Raw genomic sequence first — 16,946 nt, 5'->3', positions numbered from 1 at the left:
GTGGCAATGGCAAAGTGAGAAGCAAAGGAGAGAAAACATCTCATCAACCACCCAGCTGGTGCCTATTTTGCACCAGGTGCCCAACAGGGACAAAATGGGCAGCCCAGTCCTGAAATTGCCTACTCCACAGTCTACCTTAAGCTATGCAGTGATCCTGCAGCAGAGAGGGAGCTTGGGGGCTGCTACCTGAAGAGCCTGGATCAAAAAGCAGGGAGTTAAACTATTCCTCCCACGATGCCTGCAAATCCACACAGTGTTTGTTAACACTGAAACAATACAATGCTTGCTTTATTTCCCTCTTCCTCCCATCTCCTAATTTCCCTTTTCCCCCCCTGATTTTTTATTCCTTCCTTGATATCTTTTGTTTATTCTGTAAGCTGTTTGAGGCAGGGGCTGTCACTTCCTATGTGTTTAGGCAGTGCCTTGCATGAAGGCTTGACAGCTCTAGATGCCATTATAATCAAAAGTGGGGGTGGGATTTTTAAGGTGCTAAGAAAATGAGGCATTCACCTGCCTTTGACATTCAATAGGCTTTGAGTACCTTTCTCCTCTTTGAAATCTGCAAGTGTAATAATTAAGATGTCTATCAGCACCAAAACAGCCATTGTTAAAACACAACACAGCCTCCAAGTAAGGCAAACCTACATTTAAAGCTGAGACTCTCACATAAAAGCATTTTCTTCTTTTATTTTTTTGCAGAAGCACTAAGACCTGATTTGTCTAAACCCATGCACAACAGCACTCCACAGATTTTTTGGAAGTATCCTTTCTCCTTCTTGGATCTTGCCCTTCCAGTACCAGAAGGGGGCCTACAAGAAGGCTGCAGAGGGATAGTTTGCAAAGGCCTGCAGTGATAGAATGAGGGGCAATGGTTTGAAATTAGAGTAGATTTATTAGATTGGATGTTAGAAACAAGCTCTGCACCATGAGGGTGGTGGAACACTGAAGCAGGTTGCCCAGGGAGATGGTTGGGACCCCATCCCTGGAGATATTCAAGGTGAGGCTGGCTCAACAGGGCTCTGGCTAACCTGATCTAGTGGAGGAAATTCCTGCTGACTGCAGGGGAGGTTGGACAAGATGACCTTTGGAGATCCCTTCCAACCCAAATCATTCTATGATTCCATGATCTATGATATGTTGTATTAGTTATCTGCTGAGGAGCACACACTCCAAACACTAACGTCGTAGCTTTGGGTGTTTGGTTTTGGTTTTATTTCTTTTTTTTCAAAGAGTATTTCCTATAAATAGATATTTAAATGATCTTTAAATATTGTAATCCTTAATTGAATTCAATACCTCTGCAAATGGAGCAAACAATCTCTGTCTGATTAGATCATTTGCTTCTATTCTATTTCAGACATGCACTGGTTTGCTCTAATGTAAGTTTTTTCTTTTGCTTGCTTTGTTTTGTTTTGTTTCATTAGCATTTGCTGTTCAGCTGCATTTTTTCTTCAGCAACCTAATTAATGCTGGAAAGGTAACTTCTCTTCTTGTGCATGACAGTGTGTCAATGGAGTTGACACTTGCAGAGGTTATATATAAATAAATATTGTGCTCTAAAGGACAAAAATGAAAGGGAATGCAGAAATTAAAGGCAGATTTCCCACGAGATAGTCAGGGCCTTTATGACAGCAAGATGGAAAGTGATTATTCAGCACCCTGCAGGACAGCCCCATGGGAGTCCTATGGGTCACTAGCACCAGAATTATTACATACAGGTAGAGTAAGAAAGCAGGTAATAATAAAAGTGATTAAATGATGTTCACTATTTGATTTATTAGCTTCCTAGGCCCCAAGTATTGTGCTCAGTTCTGGGCCACTCGCTACAAGGACATTGAGGCTCCAGTGTGTGTCCGGAGAAGGGCAATAAAGCTGGTGAAGGGTCTGGAGTACGTGGCCTATGAAGAGCTTCTGATAGAGCTGGGGTTGTTCAGTCTGGGGAAGAAGAGGCTGAGGAGAGACCTCATTGCTCTCTACAGCTATATAAAGGGAGGCTGGAGCCTTGGTGTCAAGCAACAGCATCAGAAGAAATGGTTTCAAGCTGCACCAGCAGAGTTTAGGCTGGATGCTAGGAAATATTTCTTCACAGAGAGGGTTCTCAAACGTTGGAATGGTCTGCCCAGGGCATTGCTGGAGTCACCATCCCTGGGGGTATTCAAGCAGAGTGTGGACCTGGTTTAGTAGTGACCCGTCAGTACTGGGTCACAGGTTGGATGATGACAGGACATCAAAGAGCAGGTACTTGTGATATTCTGGTGTAGCCACTTCAGCCAAAAGGGGATAGAGGAATGGCATAGTATCATAGAGGCCACTGCTCCAGTAGCACTGAGGTGCTCTAGAGAAATGGTGTAGATGCTCTGATGAAGTCAGCAAAGAACATACCTTATTTCAGGCACTATGGTCTAAAGACTGAAGATTTCTGGAAGACCTCCTACAGTCTCCTTCTCTGGAGACTTTCAAAACCCATCTGGTCACATTCCTGTGCAACCCACTCTAGGCAAACCTGCTTTAGCATGGGGGTTGGACTGGATGCTCTCTGGAGGTCCCTTTCAACCCCCTCCATTCTGTCATTCTGTGATCATTTTGCCAAATTGTCTTTTTTCTCTCTTCAGAAAAAATTACACCTCACCATAGCTGTTACTTGAAGAAACTTTTTTTCTTCCCCCAATATGCCATGGGAACATCTAAAAAAGGAAAAAACCTTTCAATGGTTAACCATACAAGCAAGTCTGTAAATCATACTGGGGAGTATTTCTGCAAGTGAAGCCAACTGGCAAAGCAACTATAGCAGTAAACTCCATCACCCTCAGACCAATCTATGAATTTTCTCTAGCCGAATGAGAACAGAAACCAAGCCGCCTCTGCTTGTCTCCTTGAAATGCTTTTGGAGCTCAGAACACAGCTGTCATGCCTTGATGGCACAGTGGGCACATAAGCAGGCATGACCAACAGGAAATACTCTTTTTTTTCTGTTTGGTTGGGGGGTTGCTTTGTTTGCTTTTGTTTTTAAGACAGAATAAATACAAAAGAACCTTCCCTGCCACCCCAGCGTGCTTCACTTTTTTAAAGTACAAAGCCTGAATGCTGTTACTCATCTTACCCACAAGTGGAGGGTACTTAGCTCACTCACCTGTATTCCCTCTCCTGTTCCTGATAATTAAAGTGCCACACAGATCATACAGAAATCCTGACAAAACTTGAAAGCTGCTAAATATATCACAACATTCATGAGATGCAAACAACCTCAACAAAGAGCAAACAACAGCCTCTGATTTGGAGCTTGCTTTTCCCAGGGTGCAGAATGCCCTTAATTCCCTCTGCTTCCACAGCCTCTTATAAGAAACTGATCAGTCATGGGACTAGAGAAAGTGCTAATTCCTCCTTCTCCAGCCTCTTCCAACTTTTTGTCTTCACCCTTCTTGTCCCCTATTCCAACTGGGTCTCTTTTCTTTATCTCATGGATAAAGTCATCACTCTGTGTCATTGTCTCTCAATTCCAGGCATTCTGCATTCCTGCACTGAAAACAATCAATATAAGCCACCAAAGGAAGAAAGAGTGCTTAAAAATATGCACCACCATGAAGATGGATGACAGGGCAATGCAACACAGCACAAGAAAAATCCCAACTGCCAAGTCTGCCTAAGTTAGAACAACAAAGTCCTTTCCTTTCCCTCCAGGGGCTGATCAGCATTGCATCCATGAACCATAAATGGCACAGAACTTTTATCCACAATTCATTGTCTTAGTTTAGAGCCAGAGAGATTGTTCCTTTACCTCTTCCAAAAGAGGTAAAAGAAAAAGCACTCACACAAAAGGATTGGCTAGGATTGCAAAGTTTAAATGGAAATGCTATTTGTAACTACAGTACAGAAAACACCAAAACCCATAGCCTGGGTTTAACACAGAGCTCATTAAGCCAAAGCTTCCCACAAACCTCCCTTTAAACCAGGCCAGCTGACCCAGGCCTTCATTCCACTCCCTCACCATCCCCCTGCCCCCCACAATACCATGCCTCTCTGGCCCCCATACCAAACCATTGTGATGCAGCAAAAAATTCAGCTTGGCAGCTCCAGGCCCCAATTAGGCAGCAACAAGCCTAATTGGCAGCATTGCCAAAGTTGACACCAAGCCTCCCCTGCAAAAGATAATAGCCTGTGTGTCCTCCCAGGAGGAGAGAGGGAGGGAAAAGGGAAGAAACCTGATTCTGCAGCCAGTTTTATAGGGATGCAGGACTTAGAGGAATGAAATACACTTCCCGGTCCACCTCCTGGAGGTCTTCAGCACTGTGGTTCCTTAAAGGCACTTGACCTCAAACTACCACATCCGCATTCATCTGCAGAGCGAATGTGGTCCAGGAAGCCGCACTCAAAGCTGAGTAAGTATTTGCAAGAGGCTAGAAGCCAACTCACCTGCCCAATAGGCTCTTTTGTCGGGGCCTTTCCTCTTCGAGCAGTGCTCGTGGCCAGCGTGGTGGTCGTTTCCATGACTGACGTGGACATCTCCGACTGCATCGCCGTGGCTGTGGACTCGGTTGTCATAGAGGAAGGCACTTCACCGACAAGTCTCACGTTCCCTTCTATCACGATGTTGGCATCGTTTTCCGCTGCCATATTCAGAACTTTCAAGCCATTGTAGTAAAGGCCAGAGAGCTGGCCTTGGAAAGGGTGGCCACGTTCCTTGCCTCCAATTTTAATGGTTGCTTGGCTATTGAAGATTGTGAGCTGACGCCCTGCGGAGATAATATTACATACATGCAAAAATGTTGACTGGGAACACCGGACTCGACACGAGTGACAACAAATCGTCATGGGGGTGAATAATGAGAGCAATAAACTATAAGAAAAGGATTTGACTCATAATTCATTGCTTGGTTGTTTTTTGTTTTTTATTTTGCTTGGTTGCTTGCTTGGTTTTGTTAATGAGGTGTCCATGAAATGCATAAATTTGGAGACCATTTGCATTGTGCTGAAGTGGTTTGAGATTTATCTAATTATTGGTTTTATTTCTTCTTCTTTTTCTTTTTTATTTGCTAAAAGGCCAATCAAATATATTTGCAAATGTGCTTAGTACTCCACCTGAGACCTCTCTTCCTTTTTACCTCAAAGCAATGTTAAGCTTTTATTTTGGTGTGTGTCAAGAATGCCAGGTTTCTAATTCTTTTAGATGAGTAATTTTTTTTCTTTCAAGTCTGCCAACAATTAAAAGTGGTTTCTATTTTTTTTCCCTCCACACAATACAGCATAGAGCCTAGAGCTTTAAGATGTGGTTTTATGTGTGTATAGACATATGGAAACATGCCTATACACACGGAGTTTATTTACAATGCCAACAGGTCGCTAAGTCAAGCGGATTTTAAAGAATATATATTCTGTCGCATCTCTCTCTAAGTGAATTAAATATTTATCTTTTTAATTGCTTTTTTTCCCCCTTTTTAACTTTTTTTTCCTTTTTTTTCTTTCTTTTTTTTTTTTTTAAAATATTTCAATATTTATTTTCCTTCCATGTACACACTGAAAAGAAACACGTGGTTCACACTGAGTATCTCAGAGGCAGATTCAACAACAACAACAAAAAAGTAAAATAATAATAATTAAAAAAAACATTAGATGTCTGATTGGCTTTCAGCAAGGCTATCAATTAAAATCAAAGCTGGTGGATTTTGTTTGTTTGTTTGTCTTTAAGATGTAAAAGCAGCTTCAGAGATGATGCACATACCGATGGAGAAATCATGGCACATTTCCATTAAACAAGAGCAATCCCTCAGCAACAGTACCACTCTCAGTAAATAAAACAGTCACTTGAGCAGACTGGCTTTCTGCTCATGGAAAAAAACAAACCAAAAAGTCAAAACAAAACAAAAAAACAAACCAAACCCCAAAAAACCAAAACAAACAAACAAAAAAAAGAAACTAAAAAAGGGCATGCACACGACTTTAAGTTCTGTTTTAAATTAGTGTTTGCTCCAAAAATCCCCTTAAGAAGGTTGCAAACGTTAAAGGGACTTCATTTTGCTCGGCAATTCATCTTGCCCACTATTTAAGATGCCTACAGTTTATAAACGAAACGTGTTTGGTTTGGTTTGGTTTGGTTTGGTTGGTTGTTTTCTTTTTTTTTTTCCTCAGGCCCATAATGAAGATATCATAACTACAGATATATATATATATATACACACACATATATATGTTTTGGTCTTGTTTGGTTTTGTTTTTTTTTAGTTAAGAATTTAGATGCTGGAACATGTCATATAATCTATGAACGAGTTAATAATTTGGGGTTAATGTTTGCTCTGAGTATACCTTCTGTAGGTTGAGTTAGTGGATTAGATTTAACAGTCCCTTTAACCTTAAGTTAACAGGGTAAGGTTATTAAACCAGCTGGTACCTCTAAGAAACGTAGAGAAATTATTATACAAGGTAAGCCCCAAAAAAAGAAATAAAAGAAAAGAAAAGGAAAAAAGAAAAGAAAAGATTACTCTACAAGTTTACTTGTTTAAAGTTGGTTTTAAAATTTAGGTTTACTGAGAATTTATTTGGTTTATGTTTATTAGTGTTACAATGAAGCACTACTTGGTTATGTTCAAATTATTGGTTTTATTGGAAGTTTTAATCAATGTTTTTTACCTTTGTCGAGTAGCCATTCATCAACTACTCGACCAAGTCGATATGGAATTCGCTGTCTAGCAATCGCCAGGCGCTCGTTATCATTGTTTCCTTTAAAGTTTAAAGAGACATTTCATTGGTTAAAATCTGTAAGGTCAAAGGTTAAAAGTTAATACTTAAAGCTTGAGCTACACAGTTGCCACATGATGGTTTGAAATTTTGGAGGTTTAAAAAGCGCTCCCTCGCACATGTCATGGCTCAGACTGGTCATTCATTCATTTATTTTATTTTAGCAAACAAAATTATTCCTACGTTAATTGAAAATTAGAAATCTGCATTTGAGCTAGGTTATTAAACTTATGTTATAGACAGACCCCCGGAAAAACAAAACAACAAAACAAAAGAATAGCCAAAACAAAACAAAACAAAAGAAGGAAACCAAAAACCAGTTTTAAACATCGTCAAATGGCTTTACCAAAACAAACAAAAAAACTGATCGTTGACCTCAGGGTTTTGTCTTTTTTTTTCTGTTTGGTTTTGGATGTTTCTTATTAACTAGTTAAACACGTTCAGGTGAAACAGGTTTAAGTTTGCAAAAGACATCCAACCTCTCGCTCGAGGTTAGGCATTGAAAGAAGAGGAACACAACTCTTAACCATCGTCTAAGACTTCTGCTCTCTAGCAACAGACTTGCTGTAACTTAGTTCCTGACCAGAAAAACAAAACAAAACAAAACAAAACATTCATCTTTGCTTCATTGAAAGACACTGCAGAGACTCAGATATATGGTACAGAATAGACCAGGCCATTCACTCTCTCTACATTCTCATAGGACACGTTGACAATATCCTGAAGGAACACCAAGGCTTTGACAAAAGCAACTTGCTGAAAGGTAGCCTGGCCCTGAAGCGTGGAAGTGCTTTAAAATTTAGCAGGAGGCCATCTGTGGTGGGGCTTCATAATCCAATAACCAACCCAAGACTCAGCAATGCAGCACGCAAGCTTGTCTTATTTGCAAACAGTATCTGCTCAGTCTGTGCAGACAGAGATCTTTGGCTTCTCTAATTAAAACAATGAGATGACACAAAACAAGATAGAATAAAAGAGATCAAATAAAACAATGAGATAGGATAAATCAATGGGGTAAAACCAGATCAATGGGATAAATTAATGAGATCAATCAATGGGATAAAATCAATCAATAGGATAATTAATGAGATCAATCAATGGGATGAAATTAATAGGATAAATTAATGAGATCAATCAATAGGATACAAGGATGATCAGAGGGCTGGAGCACCTCTCCTATGAGGACAGACTGAAGGAGTTGGGGCTGTTCAGTCTGGAGAAGAGAAAGGCTCCAAGGTGACCTAACCGTGACCTTCCAGTATCTAAAGGGGGCCTACAAGAAGGCTGGGGAGGGAATTCTCATGACATCAGGTAGCGATAGGACTAGGGGGAATGGAATGAAGCTGGAGGTGGGGAGATTCAGGCTGGACGTGGGGAGGAAGTTCTTCACCATGAGAGTGGTGAAGCCCTGGAATGGGTTGTCCAGGGAGGTGGTTGAGGCCCCATCCCTGGAGGTGGTTAAGGCCAGGCTGGATGAGGCTCTGGCCAGCCTGGTCTAGTGTGGGGTGTCCCTGCCCATGGCAGGGGGGTTGGAACTGGATGATCCTTGTGGTCCCTTCCAACCCTGACTGATACTATGATAAAATTAATCAACAGGATAAATTAATGAGATCAATGGGATAGAATCACTCAATGAGATAAAATAAATCAATAGGACAAAATAATAAATCAGTGAGATAAAATGAAACAAGGAGATAAAACAAAGAGATAAAATATAACAAGGAGATAAAAAATAACAAGGAGATAAATATAACAAGGAGATAAAATAAGGCTGGTAATAGCCAGGAAAAAAAAAAATCAATCAGATAATGAGGAATAATTAGCAAATCACTTTGCATATTTATTTCTGATTATAGGAAGAAGGGTTGTGTTTGAATGGTATAGGCATGATTGCTCAGAAAACTCTGTCTCCTGTTCCAGACTTTTCTTAGGAGAATGGCAATCTAAATATTTCCTTCAATGTGCAGGCTTTTTGTTGGCAGCAGCATTTTTGAGCAGCAGCACCTTTTTCTTCCATTGTATTGGTTCCTATTAGTAAAAAAATACCCAAACGAACAAAAAAACCCCCACCAAAACCCAAACAAAACCCCCCTGAGAGCTAAAAAGAGCCAGATGAGTCTGAAGCAGGCATTTCGAATTGAGGTCTGAATCCCAAGTCAGCCTTGCTAGTTCAGGCATGCACCAAGTCCTGTATCTGCAGTGGAAATCTAAGTAGGGGATGCAGAAGCCCACGCAGTGCTCAGAAATGCATTTTCTCCAGCTAATTATTATCCAAGTTAAGAAAACCACTGCACCAGTTTGCCAGACAATTATCCCTGCTCTCAGTATCACAAGTTGTAACAGGCTTGTAGGGAAGAATCAGTACCATAGAATCAGCCCTACATCATGAGAGGAGCAACACCAAGAACCAGGGCAGACTAGGAGTGGTCCTGCTGGAAAGCAGCTCCGTGCAGAAAGACTTTGGAGTGCTTATGGACAGCAAGTTCTGCATGGGACAGCAATGTGCCCTTGTGGCCAAGAGAGCCAATAGCATCCTGGGGTGCATGAAGAAAAGGGCATCCAGCAGGACTAGGAAGGTTCTTCTGCCCCTTTATTCTGCCCTGCTGAGAATACACCTGGAATACTCAGTCCAGTTCTGGGCTCCCCAGTTCAAGAGAGACAGGGATCTGCTGGAGAGAGTCCAATGGCAAGCTATGAGGATGACTAGGGGACTTGAACATTTCTACTGTGAAAAAGACTGAGTGACCTGGGGCTGTTTAGTCTGGAAAGGGGAAGGCTGAGAGGAGATCTGATCAATATCTATCAATATCTGAGGGGTGGGTGTCTGGCTGAAGGTGCCAGGCTCTGATTGTTGGTGCCCAGTGGCAGGACAAGGAACAACAGGTACTAGCAGGGACACAGGAGGCTTCACCTCAACATGAGAAGATACTTCTTTATGATGAGGGTGATAGAGTACTGGAACAGGCTGCCCAGAGAGATGTGGAGTCTCTTTCTCTGGAGACATTCAAAACCCGACTAGATGCACTCCTGTGCAGCCTGTCCTAGGTGATCCTGCTTTGCAGGGGGAGTTGGATTCAATGATCTCTCAAGGTCCCTTCTAACCCCTAACATTTTGTAACTCTGTGTGATAGCCCTCACAAACAGCAGCAGCTTCTGTATCAAAACCCCACAGTGATTTTATGCAGGTACTGATTCTGCAGTGACACAAGCTGCTACTTGCCATGTTTCATGTCTACCTTACTTGTTTTCCCCTGGACATCAATCACTATGAGGGGATGCCCTTTTCCTATTCACTTTCCAATAAAGTATCACAAAATGGTTTAGATTAGAAGGGACATTTGAAGATCATCTGGTCCATTGCCCCTTCCACAGCCAAGGACATCTTTCACCAGATCAGGTAGTTCAAAGCCTCTACAACTGACCTTGAACACTTCCAGTGATATGATGCCCACAACTAAATTCTCTGGACAACCAAACAAGTTGGTTCCATGTCTATGGGAAACTATGCTCTGTGAACTTCTAAAATCAAGTCAGCCTTAAGAAGAGCACCTCTGCTATGAAGACAGGCTGAGGGAGCTGGGGACCTTTGAAGGTCCCTTCCAACCCAGAGCATTCTAGGATTCTATTCAGAGTAGGAAAATATGTAGTAACCTTCTTGGAAATAGGTTTTTCATTGAAGAAGTTTCTTGTGGTTCAACATGGTGGTAAAAACAAGCATAAAAAAAGAAGCATGAAAAATGTGTACTGAATGCTGGGGGGTGGGGAATAAAAATATTGGTATTTATGTTTTCCCTACTGGAGATAAGATTAGCAGGGGAAGTTTTACTGAATTCAGTGAGGCTGTCCAAATCCATTGTAGCTCAGAGTTTAACCCAAACCAGCTGTCTGGAAACAAAGGAAGTCAGTGAGTAGATGAATACTTTTCACAATGTAATAACAGAAGGATTGTTGGTTTTAATATAGTTTCCACTATTTTTGATTCACAGATGGCATCAGGTTGGAAGGGATCCTCTAAGGTCATCTTGTCCAAGCTCCCTGCACTGAGTAGGGACACTTCCAACTAGATCAGGATGCCCAGGGATACCAGAAGGCTAATCCTGAATGCCTCCAGGGACAGGCCTTCAACCATGGGGCCTCAACCACATTCCTGGGCAACCTGTTCCAGTATTTCACCATCCATATTGTGTAGAACTTCCTCCTGATGTCCAACCTAAATCTTCCCTACTCCAGTTTCAAACCATGGCCCCTTGTCCGATCACCACAAGCCCTTCTAAACAGTCCCTCCCCAGCCTTCCTGTAGGTCCCCTTCAGATAATGAAATGCAGCTCTAAGGTCTCCCCAGCCTCTTCTCCTATCTAGGCTGAACAGCCCAAATTCTTCCACCCTGTCTTCATAGGAAAGGTGCTCCAGATCTCTGATGATCTTGGTGGTCCTTCTCTAGACCTACTGAAGCAGCTCCCTGTCTTTCTTGTGTTGGGCACCCCATAGCTGGACACAGTACTCCAGGTGAGGTCTCCCCAGAGCAGAGCACAGTGGCAGAATCCCCTCTCTCCATCTCTAGCCATGCTGCTTTTGATGCAGCCCAGGCTGCCATTGACCTTCTAGGTTGCAAGTGCCCATTGCTGGCTCATGCCCAGCTTCTCATCCACCAGCACCTGCAAATCCTTTTCTGCAGGGCTGCTCCCAATTTCATCCTCCTCCAGCCTGGACTTATATTGAGGGTTGTCTCCCATGTTTTGTTTTTTTTTTGGTTGTTGAGTTACTTAGGTGTCTGCTACTTTCACAATTACTGAGCCTGTCTGTTCTCCTTGAAACTAAATCTGGATCAGTTCCACACCATTTCCCCTTAGTCCTTCCACTTATATTATATACTAGAGGACTTTAAGCTAATGAAACAGTGTCAAATTGAGATGCACTTAACAACATCCTTGTTCTTCTGGTGAGGGATGGGCTAATGGAATCAGCAATTATTTTGTGTGTGACCTTTACAAATCAAATGGTTATTTCTTTGCTTTTCATTTGTATTTTGCTCCCAGTGGTGCAAGACTGCTGCAGTTAGTATGAAACATAATTTCTAGATAGAATCACATTATAATAGGGTGCAGGATTCTCTAAAAAAAATATAAAATACAATGTGTTCATACCACATGGACTATTTTAATGAAATAATACCAAGAAATGTCTAAGCTGGCCCAGACTAAAATTATGCTGTTAATTCACAGAGGAGTTTCTCCAGTCGCCATAGAAATGTCCTGGAGCGGCTGCCAAGCAGCGAAAGTGGAGGCAGCAATAACCCTTGTCTAGGATAAATCCTGTCAGCAATGCAATTACAGAGAGATGCCATAGAATTAGGGATCCAGGCTGGTGCCTGCAGCAGGTTCCTTCTACCAAACAAACCTGATTTACACCTGCTGGTTGAATAACACAGAGTTGAATGCCTTCATATCTGCACCTGCAGTTCTGAACACTCCTTCACAGTTCTGAAACTAGAGCACAGTAGGTTTAGATTGGACATCAGGAAGAAGTTCTTTACTATGAGAGTGGTGGAACAGTTTGCCCAGGGAAGTGGTGGAGGCCTTATACTTGGAGGCATTCAAGGTCAGATTTGATGGGGCTCTGAGCAACCTGACTGAGTTGGAGATATCCCTGCTTACTGCAGAGGGGTTGGACTAGATGTCCTCTAGAGGTCCCTTCCAACCCAGTGCATTCTGTGATTCAGTGATTTTGACTTGACTACACGGTTCTGCTCAGGTCTAGGAAGCTTTTGTTCATCCAAGTCATGCAGTGACTAGCAGTGGGTGGATCTGATGAGTGAATGGGTGATCTACCTCTGTGCGACTTCTTTCCAATGTGTTAATAGATTCTTTATGCCTGTGAGCATCTTCTGAACTACTTAGTTTTTCTTTATAAATAAGATAGAAAAATCCCACCTACTCCTCCCTTCTCCCCTTTCTTTTACATTTGTGTTCTTTTGTTTTAACAGATAACACAAAATCCATCCCCAACAGCAACAAAACCTCAGGATTAATTTGGTTTAAGTCAAGGAAACCTTTCAGAAATAGGATGTTCCCTTATTCAGTGAATCAGCTGATAATGCCTTGTTACTAACTATAGAAATATCTCATTGAGAAGTCTTCAAACAGAAGTGTTAAAAGAAACTGTCTGTCAGGGAATAGCAATCATTAACTCGTTGTTATATATATCTCTATATACACATATATAGATATTGAAATTGAAGATGCAAATCCAGAGCAGAAGCATGGAGGACTGCACTGCTTATCTCTGTTCCCATGCTGATCGAAGAGACCTCCAAAGATCAGCTGGTCCTACCTTTCCAGGTGATAGTGCAGTTGAAATGAGATGGCCTAGCATCCTGTCAAGCTGAGTCTTAAACCTGATCATGTGATAACAGAGAATCACAGAATAGCTCAGGTTGGACAGGACCTTAGAGACTATGTACTCCAACACCCCTGCCATGGGCAGGGATGCCTCTCAACCTAGTTGCCCAAGCACTCATCCAAGCTGGCTTTGAACACCCCCCAGGGAGGAGGCATCCACAACCATTCTGGACAACTTGTTCCAAAGTGTCACCACCCTCATATTGAAAAACTTCTTCCTAAGATCCAGTCTAACCCTGCTCTCCCTCAGCTTCAAACCATTCCCCCTTGTTCTGTTGCTAGACACTCTCATGAGAAGTCCCTCTGCAGCCTTCCAGTAGGCTCTCTTCAGGTATATTCCCATTTAGTCACAGGATGTTTGTTGTAAGTGAAGGATCCCAGGATAAAAAGTAGTGATTTTAAAGATAAGAAGAGGGGTGAGGGGAAAATGAAGGAACTCTGTATTCTCACAACATCAAAATGGTTGTGTTCTGCATCCTTTTATTCTACATTTTCAGTTTCTTGGAAAGGCAGAGAGATAAAATATTGCTTTACAGGGAATGATTCTGAAAATGGAGAATACAGAATCACACAGAATGGTTTAGATTGGAAGGTAAGTCATAAGGTCATCCAGCCCAACCCCCTCTGCAGCCAGCAAGGACATCCCCAACTATATCCAAGTAACCCAGAGCTCTGTCGAGCCTCACCTTGAATATATCCAGGGAAGGGGCCCCAACCACCTCCCTGGGAAACCTGTTCCAGTCTTCCACCACCCTCATGCTGCAGAACTTGTCCTTGACATCCAGTCTAAATCTCCTCTTCTCTAGTTTGAAGCCATTGTCCCTGGCTCCTGTCCCTGCAGGCCTTTGTAAACAGTCTCTCTCCATCCTTCTTGTAGCCCCCTTCAGGTACTGGAAGGCTGCTATTAGGTCTCCCTGGAGCCTTCTCCTCTGCAGGCTGAACAACCCCAAATAAACTTGTAGCTTGGAGATTTTATTTCTGCTCCCCATCTGAAAGATTAAGTGCTCTGGCAGGCATGTTTTTTAACCATAATTCATTAAAAAACCCCCAGCAAAACAAGTAATATGCCTAAACTTTAATTTTAGACAGCTATGTGACTATCCAGTGTGACTCTTCCTGGTTGTATGGCTGAGATTTCTTCGATTGAAAAAAAGGTAGGCAGGAATTATTCACTGGGGATGTGCACAGTGACACTGTCTAACCTAATTGAATTCTGGCTGCCTTCATTCTTCTGCCAAGCAGATCATATTTTGTCACAACAGTGTGTTAATTCTGTTTGGGCAGAAAGGCTTCAAGGGAATAACAATAATTCCAAAGAATCAAGGTAAGCAGAGAGAAGCAGCAAAGGTCAAATCTTTGAGTTAGAGCTAAATCTTGTGGCAAGATTGAGAAGAAGCAGTCAAAAAAAATAAAAGAACCAAGAAAACAAACCCAAACAACTCCAACTTTAATCATACCTTTCTATCTATAGGTCAGCTGGGACAAACCAACTATATGAACTTCACTAATATGTATTTTATCCCTCCTGATTTATTATATTGTCAGTGCTGGAGTGTAATTCTATTTTGTTCTCTGAAATAAAGGTGTCAGTTATTGATGTGAAATAGCAGCATCCTTGAAAAAGAGTAAGTAAGGAGGTTGAAAATCGAGAGCCTGTGAAGAACAATCTAGGCTGGAGAATATTTTCTTTGAAGCAAACCCTTTAACAGAATACAAATTCACCTTGGTAGTCTCAGTGATCTGCTAGGGAAATAACTAGCAAAGTGCTGAAACCAAGGTCTAGCTCCATTTATAAACCACCTCTCCCTCCCTGGCTTTGCTCATCATGATCTTGACACTGCTTTTTCTGAATCATGAGTCCCCTCATATCTTTAAGAGGATGGCAGAGACCTTCTAGAAGCAGTTAGGGATGCAATGTGATTGAAGTAACAGCCTGAGGAAAGGAAGCCACAGCAGCTCTTTGGTGCAGGGGTCAGGCTATGAAATGCAAGCAGAGTAATGGGAATGGCCACACTGAAGTCCTTTCAAATCACAGAATTGTCAGGGTTGGAAGGGACACCAAGGATCATCTAATTCCACCCCCCTGCCATAGGCAGGGACACCTTGCACTACATCAGGTTGTTCACAGCCACATCCAGTCTGGCCTTCAAAACCTCCAGGGATGAGGCTTCCACCACCTCCCTGGGCAACCTGTGCCAGTGTCTCACCACCCTCATGGGGAAGAGCTTCTTCCTAACTTCCAATCTGAATCTACCCATTTCTAGTTTTTGGTGCTTTCCCCCTAGCCCTATCATTACCTGACACCCTAAAAAGTCCCTCCCCATCTTTCTTGTAGGCCCTCTTGTGGTTCCTGTGCACATGCACTTGTGTATACCAATGTGTATTAATGTCAGAATAAACTGGAGATGCTGAGGCCGTGGTCTAGAGGGTGGTGGAATGGTGGAACACTAGAACAACTTGCCCAGGGAAGTGACGCAGACCCCATTCTGCTGACATTCAAGGTCAGGCTTGATGGGGCAGCTTGTTCTGGTTGGAGATGTTCTTACTTACTGCAGAGGGGGTTGGGCTAGGTGACCTTTAAGGGTCCCTTCCAACTCAGTGCATTCTCTGATTGTAGGATTTTGCATGTGCAGATTGCTTCTTCCCAGTGAAAGAGGGAGTGGCATTTTAAGCCTTCTCAATTGCAAGCCCAAACTTCTCTACACAACTTGCAGATAATTTTGTCCTGCTGGTGCGTCCACATTGGCTCCATGCCTCGGCCATCAGTGGATACTTTCAGTGTCATCTTGGTCACGCTGTAAATTGATGTTAATGATCCAATAGATTAACAATGTAATGTGTTTGAAATATTCAATATATAGACATTCTCCAGAGCTGTAGTAAGAATCCAGCTTTAACTGGCATGTAAGGAATTTAGTGGCTATGTCTCCATTGCTCTCTTTGACCGAAGACCCCTTAGAGAGATCATTCAGGCTGGGGCTCCCCACCTGCATGTATGCTGCAGACCCAGAGTATGTGCCCAGACTTTCCATACATGATGAGTAGGGTGTGCTAGGGCATAACCTTACTTCACCTGCCGCTGTAGACCTCTAATAACTCTTGCTCCTTGCAACCTTAGCTCCTAAACACTCTGCAGCACACCTAATTATCTTATCCTGCCTATTGCCTTCATGAATAGCCTTCTTGTAAGCCACAACCATCTTGTGCTCAGCAGCCATCAGTGAATGAACAAACAGATCACCTTTTCCATCACAGCATCGTGGGTCCAGGATATAAAAATGTTACACTGCACATACAGGATCACCTTTTCCATCACAGCATCCTGAGTCCAGCATATAAAGATGTTATACTGCCAATACAAGATCACTTTTCCCATCACAGCATCCTAGGTCCAGCATATAAAGGGGCAGAGCAGAAGAGATCAAGAGATCCAGGTCCACCCCAGGAAATGGTTTTGTTTCTGGGGGACACTGACACTCTCTGACTCATATCTTTGCTGAGAGCTTACAGCATTGGCTATCCAGCCTTTGATCCAGGAAGGAGTTCTGGATGCATCAGATGAAGCTGTGTCTTTCTGTTGCCAAAACATGCCAGCTCCAACTGTTATGAAGTGCAGGACAATGAGACAGAAGAGATAGAGGAGGATACAGTGGTCACCCTTGAAGACTTGTCTTGGCTGCTTTGGGCCTCCTCCAGTGTTCAAAAGGAAAGTCAACACCCACTTCTAGGATGCGTATTTTTTTTCCTGTTAGATGTCTTGAACAAGCCTTACAGCTTGGTAAGAAGATAAAAGTGCAAAGAAACTCTAAAGGTAGAAAA

At 42.5% G+C, this 16,946-nt stretch overlaps 1 protein-coding gene across 30 annotated transcripts in view; it reads right to left on the bottom strand.

The window, feature by feature from the left end:
- NRXN1 (neurexin 1) overlaps positions 1-16,946 on the bottom strand; it is an 806,593-nt gene that overhangs the window by 106,189 nt on the left and 683,458 nt on the right. For 18 of the 30 annotated variants that reach the window (XM_054169692.1, XM_054169696.1, XM_054169727.1 and 15 more), the window contains 2 exons: positions 6,622-6,711; positions 4,411-4,730 (listed from right to left, as the gene is read on the bottom strand). In XM_054169692.1, the coding sequence (XP_054025667.1) occupies positions 4,411-4,730; positions 6,622-6,711 (410 nt within the window). The remainder of the gene's footprint in view (positions 1-4,410; positions 4,731-6,621; positions 6,712-16,946) is intronic. The other 12 variants (XM_054169804.1, XM_054169811.1, XM_054169816.1 and 9 more) reach the window with 1 other exon arrangement.

The sequence above is a fragment of the Dryobates pubescens genome, chromosome 2, assembly GCF_014839835.1.
Source record: "Dryobates pubescens isolate bDryPub1 chromosome 2, bDryPub1.pri, whole genome shotgun sequence".
Lineage (NCBI taxonomy): Eukaryota > Metazoa > Chordata > Aves > Piciformes > Picidae > Dryobates > Dryobates pubescens.
The sequence above is the reverse complement of the archived record's forward strand: the minus strand, read 5'-3'. Positions and strand labels throughout refer to the sequence as shown.